Genomic DNA, 18,152 nt, shown 5'->3' on the forward strand with positions numbered 1-18,152 from the left:
CAAGATATGTGTGGGTGCAGTGTGGAGCATATAGAGTAATAAAAAATTTAGCAGATTCCTTTTTCAACACATTGAAAGTGTCGGTCGATAAAACACTTCATGAACATCAAACCATTCAAAATTGAATACAGTTGCCGTTGACTGACAATATTTGGGGTAATCCAGTTCAGTTCTGAATGGCCGACGCTACGATATTATAGTCGTTGGACAATGGTCACACAATAATCCTTCTTTATGTTGATCTCGATAAAGCTCAATTTCGGTCGAAATAAAATATTTCGTTTATATTTATACCGCCCGTAATTCAATTTGTCTACGCGCGGCCTGTCGAACACAAAATCGAAAACACTCTCGTATGTGCTGTACGTATGATAATCATTTTTTACTTTTTTTATAGCATAGAAAAAAAAATGGATGGACAAGTTCACAGCCCACCTAGTGTTAAGTGGTTACCGGTGCCCACAGACATCTACAACGTAAATGCCATCCACCTTGAGATAGAGTTCTAAGGTCTCAGTATAGTTACAACGGATGCCCCACCCTTCAAACCGAAACGCATTACTGTTTCACGGTAGAAACAGGCAGGGTGGTGGTACCTACCAGTGCGGACTCACAAGAAGCCCTACCACCAGTAATTATGCAAATTATAATTTTGCGGGTTTGGTTTTGACGATTGTTGACGATTTTATTCCTTCACCGTGGAAGTCAATCGTGAACATTTGTTAGTACGTATTTCATTAGAAAAGTTTATACCCGCCTGCGGGATCGAACACCGTTGCATAGCTCGACACGAATGTACCGGGCGTCTTATCCTTTAATTATAATTAAGGAAAACCATTCATTCAAAATAAACCCACAATAGTTTTTTATGTATTAAGTCAAATATGATAGGTCCATGTACTTGACAGCTGACCACATACCCGATCCTGCGGATCGAATGGTAAATAGTCGACGTCGCCCTAAACGCGTCATTTCGGATCCTCCCGATCCACTAACAGTGCTTTTAGGTACCTCAAGCACCTGTCAGTGTTCTCGTCTAACCCATAGACAGCCCACTGAGTTTCTTGCCGGATCTTCTCTGTGGGTCGCTTTTCCGATCCGGTGGTAGATGCTGTGAAGCACTCTGCCCTTGCTTGAGCCAGTGCTAGTAACGCCTCCTGGTTTTAGCCCCGAGAGCTTATCACATATGCAAGTATGCACTTTGTGATTGCTATATACATATAGTATTAACTTCTGAATATCAATGATGGACGCTGCGGGGCTTTCTTTTTTGCGAATAGCTCGTAATAGGTTGGGGAAAAAGTCTTTTCGCATTATAGTATGTATGAACTTGTAATAAAATCTCTTTGGCTATATACTATTTGTATCTGGCTAGTTCTGGTATCATTCAAAGTTTAAATTTTAAATAAAATAATTCCAAATTCAAATTAGGAAAATGTGTGATTTTTTTTTTGTGCTGTCAAGATGAGTGAATCGCGCAAGTCGCGAAAAAACATTTGCAATATTTATGGACCTAGTGCAGTATCTGTGAGAGTAGCACAAATTTGGTTTAAACGTTTTCAATCCGGAAATTTTGATGTCAAAAATGCACGTTGCTCTGGTCGTCCTATTACAGATAAGATGGATGCCATTTTTGGAAAAGGGGAGCAAGATCGGCATATCAGTAGTTACGACGTAGCTGAAGAACTGGGAATTGATAAAAAAATATTTTTGGCGTATTTGAAAAAAATGGGAACACAAATAAGCTCGATATTTGGATACCTCACGAGCTCACTGAAAGAAACCTAATGAACCGTGTACTCATTTGTGATTCTTTATTACGACGTAATGAAACCGAACCATTTTTGAAGAAGCTGATAACTGGTGATGAAAAGTGGATCACGTACGACAGGAACATGGGAAAAAGGTCGTAGTCCAAGGCCGGTCAGGCATCACAGACTGGCGAAACCCGGGCTTACTCGCAACGAGGTAATGCTGTGTGGTGGGATTCGAAGGACATTATTCATTATGACCTGTTATCACCAGGTGGGACCATCTATTCTGAACTCTACTGCGAACAACTGATGAGATTAAAGCAAGAAGTTGAGAGAAAGCGGCCGGAATTAATCAACAGAAGGGGTGTAGTTTTTCATCATGATAACGCTAGACCTCACACATCTTTAGCCACTCAGCAAAAATTAATAGAGCTTGACTGGGAGGTGTTAATGCATCCACCGTATAGTCCTGACCTTGCACTTTCAGATTTCCATATGTATCGGTCTCTTCAGAATTCTTTAGGCAGTGTCAGGTTAAGATCACGAGAGGACTGCCAAAACCAATTGTCACGGTATTTTGATCAGAAGCCCCAAAATTTCTATAGCAATGGGATAATGTCCCTACCTACAAGATGGCAAAAAGTTATCGAACAAAATGGTACCTACATACTTTAGTTAAATTTAAATAAACTATATTGAAAAATTTTGTGAATTTTCTTCAAAAATGCGAAGAAACTTTTTCCCCAACCTATTATAACACGTGCTGTCCGGAAAAACTGTTTAAAATTATTCATATTTCATATCAATAAATTAAAACATTTTGCTCATATTTACCGTTTCGAATACTATGTGAATGTTATACTTAATAAGATAGTTAATAAAAACACAGATTTAATTTATTTATTGACAGTGATATAAAAACGATTAATATTTCATTTTAACACTACAAAGTGATTTAAAATTGAAGTTCCCTTTTATGCGCCGAGCACTAGGGCACTTAAGTTGTCGCTTAACTGATATTAAACTGAGATTCTAATAAAAGTCTTGTTCACCTGGCAACAACAAAGGCTGCAAAGGCTGTGGAGCGTAATTTAAAAATAAAAGCCGGAGCTGCTACCTCCTCCTGTCGCAAAACGTATACTTCAAGGACTTTTAGCGGTAGGCAGCGGCTTGGCTCTGCCCTTGGCATTGCTGAAGTCCATGGGCGACGGTAACCACTCACCATCAGGTGGGCCGTATGCTCGTCTGCCTACAAAGGCAATAAAAAAAAAAGAAAAAAAATACTTAAAAACCTTTTACCGTTATGTTTATTGTTTAGTGTTTGATCTGATAATTGAAAAATGGCCGTTCGCCATTACGGTGTACTAACTACAATCGCCCAGCTACTTCTTACCAAAGGATGGGTATATACATGCAAAATATACACATATAGATACAAAGCTCTTACCAAGATGAAAAAACTACAAAATCATTATTTTAAAAGATATCTCTGATACATTCAAACCCTAAAAAAAATATAATAATCTTGATAAACAAAAAAGATTACCTAAGAGATGCAAGAAGTATAAAGTCTAGTATTAGAAAAATGTGTTGATAGGATTCTGTGATATCGTTAATTTGTTCATGATTTACAGGATAAATTATTTAGGTCACCCATCCTTTAACGGTTTCATAGTTAGTTGCATAGACTCCACGACGCCAACGACGTCCGCACTGTCTTAAAATAGAAAAAATATAAATGAATGTAAGTTGCATTAGTTGGGTAGGATAATAAGTGAGCATAGCTAGAGTAGACCGGAGTCATGGTAGCAGTCACGTAAGCAGATTGATATTCTAAAGATACAGAAAGTTAGATCTTCTAAAACCCTCTGTTGCTCACTCCTGATCAGTCTTATGAAAAATTCGGTCCAATAACGTATCTATGGAGTCTGACAGTAATATGTCAGAGTTGTTCGAGTCTACCACTGTGAGTGATTGCTGTTTAAGCGTCGCTTGAATAAAATTAAGAGTCGAGTTTGTGTTTGGCAAGCAATCGCTACACTAGACATAAAATGTTGAGTTGTTTTATAAAGTTTGGTTAGCGCTTACTCTTGTATTAGCGATACCCAAAATGTACTTAATATCCTGACACGCCGTGTCAATTATGAATTCCAATTATGAATAGGAATATCGAGTCCATGAGATGTAAATGGGGTCCACAACAATGGATATCCTTTAAGCAAGTAGCGAATACAAAACATCAAAAAATAAGGTACCTATGTTTTGCATATAGCATATATAAGCATCAGGTAAACTTTGATTTTAACTCATTATTTTATAAAATAGACATTTGTTAAAAAAGCCCAATATCAGGTACTCATGGTGCCTACTTAACAGATGAAAGGGCTTTTGAAGAAAAAGCTAAAGAGGTTACCGGCGCCGCAAACCAAAAGAACTAAAACTCAAATGTAGTTTCCGATTATCCACTGGCCATTGTCTAGTGTACCGAGCTGCAGTAATTGTTCTCTCATCCGTATTTTATAATAAACGTCGCACGACTGGCGCGCCTTAAAAATATTGTCATATTTTACGAGTATTAGCAGATATTCGGATTTTAATTATTTTTAATTTAATATAATTTGTTTTGATTTGATCTTCGAATGAAGTTTAGTTAATGTAATGAGTTGTTCTTATTAGCCATGAGGGGTTCGGGTGTTTAAAACTGTCACATCGTCACTGGACGCGTGATGCGGGCGTGATGAAACCGAAGAACGGAGCTCATGCAATAAACGATTTTATAGCTACTTCATAATAAATGTCGGAGGAATTATATTCACTTTTTAAGATTTCGAAATTAGATTTATGTTTGTGCCTCTGGGACTATAAACTGGTGGTATATATTACTGGTGGTAGGGCTTCTTGTGAGTCCGTGCGGGTAGGTACCACCACCCTGTCTATTTCTGCCGTGAAGCAGTAATGCGTTTCGGCTTGAAGCGCGAGGCAGTCGTTGTAACTAAACTGAGACCTTAGAACTTATATCTCATGGCGCATTTACGTCATAGATGTCTATGGGCTCCAGTAACCACTTAACACCAGGTGGGCTGTAAGCTCGTCCACCCATCTAAGCAATCTGTGTATTTTTTACAGAATCTTCAATAAGAATCCTTTATCCGTCATCCCATTTTGCCACGTACCATTCAGCTCTAGATGAGATGTAGTTTTTTTCGAGCACTATGATATGTCCACATGTATTTCTTTGAACGAGGTTTAAAAATGGTCCTCAGATGGCTTCATTCCTTTAGCTTTACCCTCACTCCGCATTTGGTGATATTTTAATATGGGCAGGCCATTATCTTATATAGCAAATTCCTACTAATATGATACTACTATGAATCCGCGGAAAAAAATATACAAGACTTTTATTGGAATTTTAGGCTCGCTCACCTAATATTTTTCAGAAGCTTATATCTATACATATAAAAATGAATTGCTGTTAGTTAGTCTCGCTAAAACTCGAGAACGGCTGGACCGATTTGGCTAATTTTGGTCTTGAATTATTCGTGAAAGTCCAGAGAAGGTTTAAAAGGTAGATAAATATGAAAATACTCGGAATTAAATAAAAATAACAATTTTGTTTTTCCTTTGATGTGTCCCCCGTCGAACGGATTCCTTTTGTTTGTTTTAAGTTTATTTTATACAAAAGTTTAGCTCTTTTATGTATCGATTGAGGCACTACGAAGTCTGTCGGGTCAGCAGGTACATTATAAACTTGATATGAACACGGTATTATCTTTCTATTTAACTGCCACGTGTTGCTGTGTGGTTGCCGTCGCTCAAGTCGCTGTCAACCACAAACAAACACTTAAAACCGCATTTGACGAAGTCATAGCGCTCCCTCAATTAAATCAGTATCCATATGCAAGATATCAATCATCGAGTGTAGGAAATCGAATTGCACTATGTATATAAGAAAATATTTTAAAATTTGTATGAGAGCTATGATGAGGTCTTAAGTTTAAGCGTTGTGAGATTGAAACCTCAATATCACTAGGATGACGGCAACATGATTCTTGTACTGAAACGCAAGATTACAGCCCAGTGAAACTGTTATGGCACAGAATAAGTTCCACGACTAAATTAATCATAAGTTTATTTTTCCCGTTACGTTAAGGTCAATATAAAATAAAATTGTATTTGTTTATTTTATTTTCATGTAAACCTGACATAAGGATACAGATTATCACTTGAATTGAAACAAAAAAACTCATAAAAGTTTTGAAAGAGAAACCGGGACATTTTCTGTTGAAATTCAGCATGATTCCTCACAATCCGAAAAAGAAAAAAGGCAGTACAGATTCTTCATTACCTCAGTTAGACGAGCAAGGGGACACACGCACGTCTGGACGGTTAGCATCGTCTATCGGCATGCTAACTGAAATTGATATTTTATTAAAAATAATGGATAGCGGCGTACATATGAGACGGTGACTACTAATCGCGATGAGGGCCGTATCTGCCTTCGGAGATAATAAAAATATTGCTATATTTAAACTGTCTCTATGAATTAAGTTTAATTTGGAACAGCCCTTCCTCGTAAAATACGATAACACAGAGCATCAAAGTTCTCCTGTTAACCCTGAGGCTTCTACCGGTCCGTTATATCTAGATTATCGTCTCTCTATCGGACCCTCTTCTGTACGGAGTCAAATAAAAGTACTTGTGTGGATGCTAGCGCCCTAAACATGTGCTTATTTTTGTCTGCTATAATAATGATTGCTGTAATTACTTGTGTTCCGGGCTAACTCGTTACTAAGTTGTTACTGAAGCATGTGTTGAGGGTTAAAGTATGAAATTGCCGATTTGTACTGAAAAATTGAAGTACGTTTATTATTTTTATTTAACATATTTATTTAATCAAAATATCTACTTTTATTATCTGTACATTACTGCCATCTAATAGGAAGGTCATCTATGCCTTTGCGATAGAACTCTGGTGATCTAGATTCTACAAACTGTGTGAAAGAATTTTGTGCTGCCTCCTGGGAAGAAAACTTTTACACGTAGAAAATTGTCGAAATCACGAAAAAAATGGTAGTCCGTTGGAGCAAGGTCTGGCGAATACGGAGGGTTACGAATGGTTTCTAATTGCAGTTCCTGTAGATTTGAACGGTTTCTCGTGCTGTCTGAGGTCTCGCGTTATCATGGAGCAATAATGGTGAAGATCGATTCATGAGTTCGACACGGTAGACATCTGCCGTTATTGCTTGACTAAATCTGAGAAAGCTATAGATCACCATGCTGAGACCGCCAAACAGTTACCATTACCTTTTTATTGGCAAGCTTTGCTTTAGGCCACTGTTACGGCGTTTCACCTGGGGTCAGCCATTGCATTTTTCGCTTATGGTTATCGTAAAGAATCCATTTTTCATCACATGTCACAATTCGATCCAATATTCCTTCATTTCTGTATTGATTCAACAAGGCAACACAAGTGTCAACACTCGTTTCTTTCTGCAGATCAGTCAAATCATGAGGCACCCATTTTTCATATTTATTTTATTGATTTGACGCAAATGAGTCAATATTGTTGGTAAGGTATCATTAAACCATACCGCTAGTTCCTGGATAGTTAGGCTCGGATCGGCTTCCACCATCTCTGAATTGATCATTATTATTCACATGTGTGGGCGGTTTTCCACGTGGTTCGTTCTTCAAATCCAAATTTCCATCACCAAAAGCGTTTAAACCAAAATCGCACGGTGCGTTCATTAGCAGTCCCCTCTCCAAACGCAACGTTGATATTGCGAGCTGTTTCTGCAGCGCTAGTTCCGTGTCGTATTCAAAAATTACTCGAATTTTCGAAGTGTGTATCTTTCTTGTCTAAGCTGAATAAAAAAACAACTGAAAGTCGATAGTTGAATGTTGCACATTTTTTAAAAGAAGAACGTCATAGGTTCCATTTGACAAAAGTTTCACTCAAAAATCTCAAACCATAAAGGTATGTCAATTCCAAGTACCTATTACAATAAAACGGCAATCTCATACTTTAAGCCCTATTATTTTTTGAAACCGACGAAATATCAATTAAAAAAACTACTATAAAATATATAAACACATCACAGTTCTTCGGCCCTAGAAACGAAAAATTATTAGGAAAATTATAAGTTACGACGCCAACACATGTCTCCGGGTATTTATAGTAGATTAGTATATAAAAAACCAATTTCGTTTAGTCATTTGTTTTGCATCACAATTGTCTTTTTTATTGCTTAGATGAATGGACGAGCTGACAGCCCACCTGGTGTTAAGTGGTCACTGGAGCCCATAGACATCTACAACGTAAACGCGCCACCCACCTTGAGATATAAGTTCTAAGGTCTCAGTATAGTCACAACGGCTATCCCACCCTTCACACCGAAACGCATTACTGCTTCACGGTAGAAACAGGCAGGGCGGTGATACCTACCCGTGCGGACTCAAGAGGTCCTACCACCACTAATCGTGGTCCGTAAAGAAGAAAAAAATGGTGGAAAATCTGCCTTAAAATTAAGTAGGTCAAATTAATGAGGTTGGCGGCATTCAAGTGTATATATAGGCTTCGACTTCACTTCCGCTTCACTACCACCGCTGGATCGTAAGCAAGCTCGCCTGACCAACTACACCGATAAATAAATCGGAACTCAACGCTGTTTTTAATGATAATAGGTTAAAGACGATCACTAACTGTTAACGCAAATTATCGCACGCACCACGATACGCCGAAACGAAATATCTAATTTTATTATTAAACGTAGAAGAAATTGTGTATTTTTTTTTCTGTTCGCCTGAAGGGAATGTGATACTAAATTATAATTATTAAAATTTATTGATGTAGTAGTAAAGTCATTGTATTATTGTATTTAAGGCCAGTAATCAGAAATAAGTACTGTAACAGCAAGTAAGTGGTTTTTTTATTGCTTAGTTTCGTGGTCGATCTCCCTGCCCACCTAGTGTTATGTTTTTACCGGAGTCCATTAACATCTATAACGTAAATGCCGCCATCTACCGCGAGACACGTGTTCCAAAGTCTCAGTTTTTACAGTACAACGGCTGCCCCGCTCTTGAAACCGAAACGCATTACTGCTTCACGGCAGAAATAGGTAGGATGGTGGTACATACCCGTGCGAGCGCACAACACGTCCTACCAGCAGTAATTACGCTAATTATAATTTTGCGGGTTTTGATTTTTATTACTCGTGTTATTCCTTCACCGTGAAACTTGATCGTGAACAATTGTTAAGTACGTATTTAATTAGAAAATTTGATACCTGCCTACGGGATTCGAAGACCGATGCATCGCTTGATACGATTGCACTGGGCATCTTATCCTTTAGACCACGACGAGCATATCTAATATTTAGTAGATATATAGTAGAGGTTTAACAGCTTAATGGTAAACCTGTACTAACCTACTCTTCTCTTCTATCTACTAACCGGCCCATTTCTGCGATGACGCCATCATGTGTTGAAGTCCAATTTGAAGTTTATGGGATCTGGGGATTAATTTATTCCCGGTGGGTCGGGAGCTTGTCACTGAATTTACGAACAAAATATCCGAAGGTATAACTAAAGTAGATAATGGGTGATCGTGACAAAGCATATTTATTATTTATATTGGGTTAGTTTTATTTTATTACTCAACTTTGACTATAACCACTATATCTCAACTCTGGGGTCATTTATCAGGCACGATTGTTTTAAATTTGGTTCCCGCCCCTTACGTGATTGAAGGTGAAGAATGCGCTTAACCCTTCAAAGTTGTGAAAGTTCTAAAGTCCCAGTTCGCCTGCAACTTTGATCATGAAGAAATTAAAGCACTTACGCTCAGTTCGGACGTAAGCGACTCGTAAATGAGTTTCGTGATGCGGTGACTAACTCGGGGGCCACTTAAATTAACGACCGGAAATGGCCGGTGCACTCGCTAAGGCGACACCTAACTGTTATAAACTCTGCGAACTCGAACGGCAGTTTGCACTTCGAGTTTGGAAATATTTTTAAAACTATTTAACGTGAGACTAAATTAAAATTGTTTTCTGAACGTGTGTAGAACTCATATTCGGCGTAAATTTAATCTTTAATTATATATTTTTTAATTGGTTGTTACTATCAATGAATTTAACTAGTATGGTCGATCTCGTGTCTAAAGAGTCTGCCTAAAATCAGATTAGCTATGGCTGTAAAGTGATTGTTCCTGTCCATGAAGAACTAAAGACAGTCTTGCCAGTACATTTTCAGAATATCAAAGCCAAATATTGAAATTTATCGGTAAAAAAATATATATCCATCCTTTATTATTATTATTATTATTATTAATACTTTATTTCAGTTTTTTTTTAAAACCATAACATTTTGTTAGTAGTAATTACTTATATCTATGTTACTGACTTAAAAAATCTAACACATAACTCTCATTATATATATACATTTTATACCATTACATTTTTTTTTATTTTTTTCTCCTTCCAAGTGCCTACTGCAAAGGCTATTGATCAGCAGTCCCTCGATCTTGCTCGATATGATTCTCAAAAGACTGTTGCCACTGTCACGAACTCGACGCAATAACGATGCACTTCTCTTCCGCATTATTGCAAAGAAGTCATCGGTGTGAGATGTCGCAAACATTGTGGATGCACTACAAAAGCGCGGCAGTGACAACATCATCCTAAACGATCTAAATCATCTAAATCTCCAAAGCAGTTGATAACGACAAATAAGAATAAAAAATTGTAGAATTCCCAATAAATGATGCTAAAGTAAATATTTGTGATATCTAGAAGAAACATTATGAGTACGATAATAACAACATAGCCCCGCTGTTTTTAACCTAAAAATCGGTTTTGGCATTTACTGCCAGTTTACCATCTCACGTTACTAACTAAAAATTATTAGGAAAGTACCGAATTCTACACTTAAACAGCAACGTTTAGCAATTATAAAAAGTTATTGATAGAGTGGTTTTATCTATACACCTAAAAAAGAGTGAACACAGGATTTTTGCTTAGATGGGTAAATGAGTCCACAACCCACACGGTACCGTAGGCGGAGCTACCCTAGGTACCAGGGCCCATAGATTTCCTAACGCCAACGCCGCTATTCACCTTGAGAGATGAGATTGAAGTTTCAGTTGAATAACGGCCCTCAAATCGGGTACAACACTAGAGAAACAATAGCTTTAAATTTGTAATAATAGCTAATTGTGATTAGAATATTTTGGGGAGTTACTGATTTATTACTCGATATAAGCCTCAATTGAAGTTGAGAATTTCCAATTACTAAAAGAACTTCCAATTAATTATTATTCTTTTTTTAATTTTATAATTTTAATTAATTTATATAATTCTCTTTTTTGTTAAAGGGGGTTTCAGTTTTAGTCATGTCTCGATTTTCATCGGCTTAGGCTCTGTGTAGATACATTTTCCTGGTACAGAGCATCTAGTGGTGCAATAACAATACCATATATGCCATTAAAAACATTAATAACAATAGAACGATACTAAATGGCATCGTATCGCTCCGCCTATAAAAGCCGTAATTGCACAATTAATTTTCATGTACCTGTGTCTTCAGAGCGGTTAACGATTCAGCTGCAGCATTGTAAGGTTGCAGGATACTCGACGACTTTTTACGAGCATTCAAGCATTCAATGAAAACCAGTCATTTTAAAATACAGTAGCTATTCGTCTACTGACTGATTGTTATTTGGAAATGTTTTTTAACATTGCGAAATTTAAAAAAATGGCTCGGAAAATCGATATTAAATATGTTACTGGACGAGTGTTAATTTAAAAACCATTACTTTAAAGTTTCTATAGGTATACCTAAATCATAATTAGTTTCATGTTAACTTTACATATTAATTGAATCTAATATTAAAAAAAGAGTAAAATGAAATTTAAACAATTCTTGAAACAATCTGTTTTCATAATTACACACAAATAAACCCCTTCATGCCATTGCAGAGACAGAAACGGTATCTTAAAGAAGCGTCAGAACGGTACTTCGACAAAGCGGCGTGTCATTAATTACTTATGCGGCACTGCCGCCGTCACCCGATCATGTCTTGTCGAATCCCCTGGATTCACTCTCGGTGCTTTTAGGAGCCTCAAGCACCGGCCACCGGCCTCGTCGAACTCTTCCTCGTCGATGACGACGAAGAGTTCGACCAGTGACCTAACCCATAGACACAGCCCAATGCGTGTCTCGCCGTACCTTCTCAGTGGGTCGCGATTCCGACCCGGTGGTAGATTCTGCCAAGCATTGCTCACGTTAGGGCTAGTGTTAGCAAATTCTCTCAAGTTGAATCCGTGAGTTCATCTACCCGTCCGGGCGTATCAAAAATAGCCTCTTAGGCATCAGCGAATAGGTAGAGAAAAAAAACCAGAAACCGATCCTAAATTTAATTTGTCATTATCATTCTATTGTATAATAAATAAATATGATCACGAAAATATGTATACCTACTGTTTTCCCCATCGAATTGTGTTATGTTGGTAAAGAGATCAGGATTGCAGTCAGTCTTGTTAAGGTTCTCGGTAGTACGAGTAATTCATTAAACATCACTTCAGATCCCAGACGTTTGTCAATAGTTACAGAGCTACCGCAAATTCACGTTGTGTATTTTCACGGTCTGACTAAGTCTGTAGGAAACGCTGTCGTTCTTGATTTATTTGTGTTTGTATTTGGGGCGAAGGCAGGAGTGATAAACAATATAAATACTACAAATAGGGTTTCTTAATTATTATTGATGTAGTCTCACAATTTTATAAATAAATAGCTTTTTTAAAGTAATTATTAGCTAAAATAGGCCGATGAGGTTACGATCGTTACATAGCTATCAGAGCTCATAGACCTGAACAAGTGAATTTTGCTGCTCGTTTTGAGAAATACTCGTACGAGATAAATAAAACATAGAAATAGATTATATAGATAGAAAAAGAAGAACTGATTGTCGCAGTGCATTACGTATATTTAGTGACAGTTACGCCCGCACCCATTTTATGCAAATAGATCACTGCAGTTCTGTTCAGTCCAACAACTCACTCAGTTGCATAATACAAATGTAATCTGGATTCCATTTACTGATTAAAAGATGTATTAAAATGAAAAATTTATGTTTTATACTAATAACTAAGATTTCTGTACATTTACGGCTTATTGAATTATTTCGCGAAACACTTTCGAAAAACCCAGTTTCGAACCTGCAATATCATTTAATTAAGTCCAACTGACATATCCGAGCCGCTCACCAATACAAAATGTTACAAAATATTTTCCGTACTTTTTGAAATAATTCGGTCGCCTGAACCATTTTCCGATGCACGGAATAAATACACTTTAGGGAGAGTAGCGTTATTGGCGCAGACGTGTCAGCAGAAACCCATTACTGCTTCACTACTACATTTATGTTACGATTTACGTAAAATATTTTGAATTTTTGTAAAATCGAATTGACACGTTTCACGCGCGCTGTTCATTAAGTCCCATCGTCATAAAATCATTTTTAACAATATTATGGTCGTGTTCACACATTTGTTTACGTTGTTTTACGACATATTGCGACTTATTCATTTGCTGCATCGGATTTCAAAATAAAATTTCTCAAAGTCGTGATTTAGAGCATGACCTTAATATTAAATTCGATTTTCAAAACACAGATCGCCAAATATCTTTTTTTTCTCCAGAAAAGGTCTAGGTGCCGCTAACCACTTGGCTTCACATGTAAGTATATAAAGCACTGGAGTAAGACTTTTAATAACACTAATGCTTATAAAGGCTCGGTTACTCCTACCTACATATACGTAGGTATCTTATTAGGGATTCTCAATACATCCTGAATAAATAAATTCACTGTTGGTAAAAAAGTAGGAAGTACATTCGTCGGATTGCTTTTATACTATTTACCTTCTAGTGAATCCCTGCCACACGAGGCTGTGATTTGTAAAATATGTTATATACATATTTTATACATACATACCAATCGGTATAATAAACAATTTTATTGGTCATTCTCCTACAAACAATTCAAATAAAACTTACTTAAGAATTTTATTTTAGACGAACTAAATTCTCGATAAGTGGCACGGAAGCCCGTCTATAGTCTAGAAAAATCGATTAGGGATCGCCGGCATTCCTCCACTTGACTGTGGCTGTGGAAATAACTCAAATAATGCCAGCGTGCCGTCTAACGGGACTTAAAGTGAGTTCCACTATCTGAGGAAATTTATAATACAAATAAATATGACAATGGCTGAATTCCAGCGAGCGTCTCTTCAGTACTGAAACGCACTTAAGTGAATTTTATCGTCGGTGAGAATATGTACGACCCCTGTGGAAATAACTTAACTGCTTCGCTTCAAAACTATTTTAAAAAAAATGTTCTTATGACCGCTGCACTCCCGCATCTTTTAGCTATTTCTATTTCTAATAACAAATGAGTTTTATAATATTGCTGTATAGCGACAGCTTGTTTTCAACGGAGAGCTCTGGCTTTCTATGGAGGAGCTACTATCATTTACGTATTTGCTGAACTAATAAATAAATATTACACACACTACTGGGTATTTGACAAACACACGCATGCATACTATTTGTTTATTGTCAAACTTATTGCTTATATAGTCCGTGGTCAAATTGAGAATAGATTAAATATTGTTTGTCTTTATTAATATTTGTCTAAAGTATACTCTTGGCGAAATCTGTGATTATAGAAGTATAATAGTATTTGACAATAGAATCATAATAGTGTACAATCTTATAATTTCAATTAATGATAGTCGAATTTCGACTACCAGAGGATCACTAATGATGACTTGCGCAATGCAAAAACTCCGGGTTAAGTATAATTTGAACTTTAATGTTATGATATACATAGTTATTGGGCTCTGGAATGGACGTATCGGTTTTGTTTATTCCGGACGCACTATAGTAACGTAGTTAGCTCCCGGTCTCGATCCGGTAAACACGTGTCTTACGCCGCACGCCGTGCTCTTACGTTTGAGCCAATATATTTTGGAAATAACTTAAGCTATTTAAATTTCGGCTTGTTTAAAAGCAAGACACAACTGCTATTCAATGGTAAGTAAATAAATACGATTTCTATAATAAATAATACTATAATATAAATGCAATATTGTATCGATATTTTCTTATTTTAAGCAAATAAAAATAATTCGTTAATTATTTATCTACCATAAGTTTTATTTAACCCAGAATCCTACACACGAAAAAGCAAATAAGCATTGCCATTTTATATTGCCTCAGATGGGCAGTGAAACTCATGACCTACATGACGTTAGGCGGTTATGAGGTTTTTTCTTATTGCTTAGATGGGTAGACGAGCTCACAGCCCACCTGGTGTTAAGTAGTTACTGGAGCCCATAGACAAATACGACGTAAATGCACCACCCACCTTGAGATATCAGTTCTAAGGTCTCAGTGTAGTTACAACGGCTGCCCCGCCCTTTAAACCGAAACGCATTACTGCTTCACGGCAGAAATAGGCGGGGACGGACTCACAAGAGGTCCTACCGCCAGTAAGAATGGTAGAAACGATACTCTTACGGCAACGAATAATCCAATCATCAAAACATATTTTAATGCATTTTTTCGCAAATCAGTTCAGTTCTCGCTCCGAATTTTACTTTTTTGTCTTCAACCAAACGGGTCGGTCGGGAAAAACGGGTGTCATTAAGTGGTAATTCGAGTGTAGGAAAAAAAGTCGACTAATGCCATATCTGGTGAATAAGTTTGCTCGATGTTACTTGTTGAGTATTTGTCAAAAAAATTGTCGAATTTGTTCTTGCAAGAATTCCGAGTACCTACCTACATAATACTGCGAAATTCAAAGATAACAGTCAACATGATTTTGACTTTTAATCAACTTTGGCATGGTTTCTTCGGTTTCGGTTCAGTTAGAAGGCATCACTCCCGAAGCTTGTTGACTACTTTGCATGTCAAATTCGTATACTCACATTTCGTCACCAGTAACAATGCGTTTCATGAATTATGGGTCGGAATTGATTTGTTTTAGCATATCCTCGGCGATTCTTGAGTTGTTCGAGAATATTCAGGTGTTTTAAGACTGGCCGAGAGACATGTTTCATATCCAAGTGATATGGTACGGATTGACTCGCGAGATACAGAAAGTTCGGCGGCTATCTCTCTCAGTTTGAGATAATGAGGATTTTCAGTCACCATTTCCTCCACTTTCGTGATGTTAACTTCAGGTCTATCAGAGCGAGGCAAATCTTTCATCACATCTCGACCACTTTTGAACGCTTTGCACCAGTAATAAGTACGTGTTTTTGATTAAGTCGATTCACCGTAAACCTTGTACGAGTATAACATTTTCAATGACGCCGAACACCAAATTTGGCGATACAAAATCTAACACAAACTCTTTGTTTGATGTTTTTTTCCATAATGAAATTCGTAATACACAATAGATATGATGTAATTAACTAACAGAAATTCATTAAAAGTACTGTATTTAATTTAAAAAACAAATGCAACTCAATTTCCGCTCGAAAATGGAAAACGGCTGTGCCAATCTAACAATAACACCTTGATCTTGGAGGACCTCAGCATAATGCTCAACGACCTCAATAGAGCTTCTATCCGAAAGGATCTTATTCAGAAAGCAGCAATCAACCTGTGTTAAATATCTTGGATTTCACCCGGACCGAAGAATGACATGGAAAGACCATATGAAAACGAAGCGTAAAGACATTAACAATTTGGAAATCTACTCTGGCTTCTCGGTAGAAAGACGTTTTTTTCGGGCCGGGTCGAAGAACCGCTTGACAACTCACCCAAACCCTGTGTCCATATGCTATTGCAGCCAAATCCGATTAGAAGACTCAAGAGAGCAGATGTGCTACCCTACACGGGAGACGGAGCATTGACTTTTCCTGTCCAAACCCTGACCTCTCGCAACTCACCTGATCATAATGATGGCGAACGATCGCAGGTACGAACGCTAAAAATATTTTCTTTGAACAAGGATCAGAACTACTAAATTCAAGTAACTTTCATTCGCCCTTTCACGAAGCTAGATGTACTTAAATTATAATATGTCATCCGCATTTGAAATACTTTGCGATACGCGACGTCAGCAACATTCAAAAATAATATCGACTACCACAGAATTTAATTCCGCGATGAAGGTGGTTTCATTTTATAACTAAATAAACGCTTCTCCTTAATGCACAGCAAAATAAACTAAAATCACAACTTTTTGCTACTCAAATAACAGCCACTCGAAATGTAGTCAATACGGAAACTATTCGAGGAACGCTCTGGTAAATCTATTTAATAATACGTGAGCAAAAACTTTGTATCCCTTTTTACGAAAATTGCGCGGACGGAGGAGAATGAAATTTTCCACACTTATAGAGAATATAGAGAAGAAGTGTACAATGCTAATATTTTTTTAAAATAATGCATCAAAGATACATTAAATCAATAAAGAAAACATTACACACACTACATACCATGTATTTGACTCACACACGCATGCATGCATACTATTTATTGTCAAACTTTTGTTCTTGACGTCTGTTGTCAAATTGAGAATAGATTAAATATTGAGTATTTTAGGTTAAGTTAGGAGCCGACGCCGAAGTGCCACCACTGCAGTGGCTGCAACGAGGACACGGCGGAGCACACGCTCGCGTACTGCCCCGCTTTCGCGGATCAGCGCCGCGTCCTCGTTGCAAAAATAGGACCGGACTTGTCGCTTCCGACCGTCGTGGTTACGATGCTCGGCAGCGACGAGTCCTGGCAGGCGACGCTTGACTTCTGCGAGTCCACCATCTTGCCGAAGGAGGCGGCGGAACGGGAAAGGGAGAGCTCTTCTTCCCTCCCGGCGCCGTGCCGCCGCCGTCGAGCCGGGGGTCGGAGGAGGGTGTTTGTCCAGCTCCAGCCCCTATGAGGAGGCAATCTCCTCCCGGTGATGGTCACGGGGCGACCTAAGGGGGTTGAGGCTGCGCCGCACGCTACCGTCACTCTAGCGCGCTGGCACCAGGAGGACGGGACAGCGCGTCGGCGGCTGCGGACTGCGATGCGGTCCGCATTTTCGTCGTCGCTGTTGTCGCCGAACATACTGTTGAAGAGCAACCCGGTCGGCGGTGTATCGCGTTCCGACCCGGCAGGCTGGTTCTGGCCCAGCGGGGTATCCCGGAACACCAGCAGCACCGCCCTGGCGGCCTGGTAGGGCCGCCGTACCGCGGAGACCGACGTCGTTGGTCGTCGACTATCGCCTCGACGACCCGTCGGTCGGGCGTCCTCGGGGTGGCGCCGCATGTCTGGTTGTAGTGTTGACCGCGGGAACCCCCCTACTCTGACCAGGTTCTGACCCCGGACGGAGATCGGACGTCGGGT

General features: G+C 38.3%; 1 protein-coding gene across 2 annotated transcripts in view; it reads left to right on the forward strand.

The window, feature by feature from the left end:
• Positions 1-18,152, forward strand: part of pins (G-protein-signaling modulator pins) — a 58,582-nt gene that overhangs the window by 2,324 nt on the left and 38,106 nt on the right. The window contains exon 1 of one of the 2 annotated variants that reach the window (XM_089732040.1): positions 14,710-14,846. The exons of the other annotated variant lie outside the window; for it this stretch is intronic. Within the exon in view, the coding sequence (XP_089588166.1) occupies positions 14,844-14,846 (3 nt within the window). The 5' untranslated portion in view covers positions 14,710-14,843. Of the gene's footprint in view, positions 1-14,709; positions 14,847-18,152 lie in introns of those variants that run through there. 2 annotated transcript variants of the gene reach the window in all.

This window comes from Bombyx mandarina, chromosome 01, assembly GCF_030267445.1.
Source record: "Bombyx mandarina strain Sakado chromosome 01, ASM3026744v2".
Lineage (NCBI taxonomy): Eukaryota > Metazoa > Arthropoda > Insecta > Lepidoptera > Bombycidae > Bombyx > Bombyx mandarina.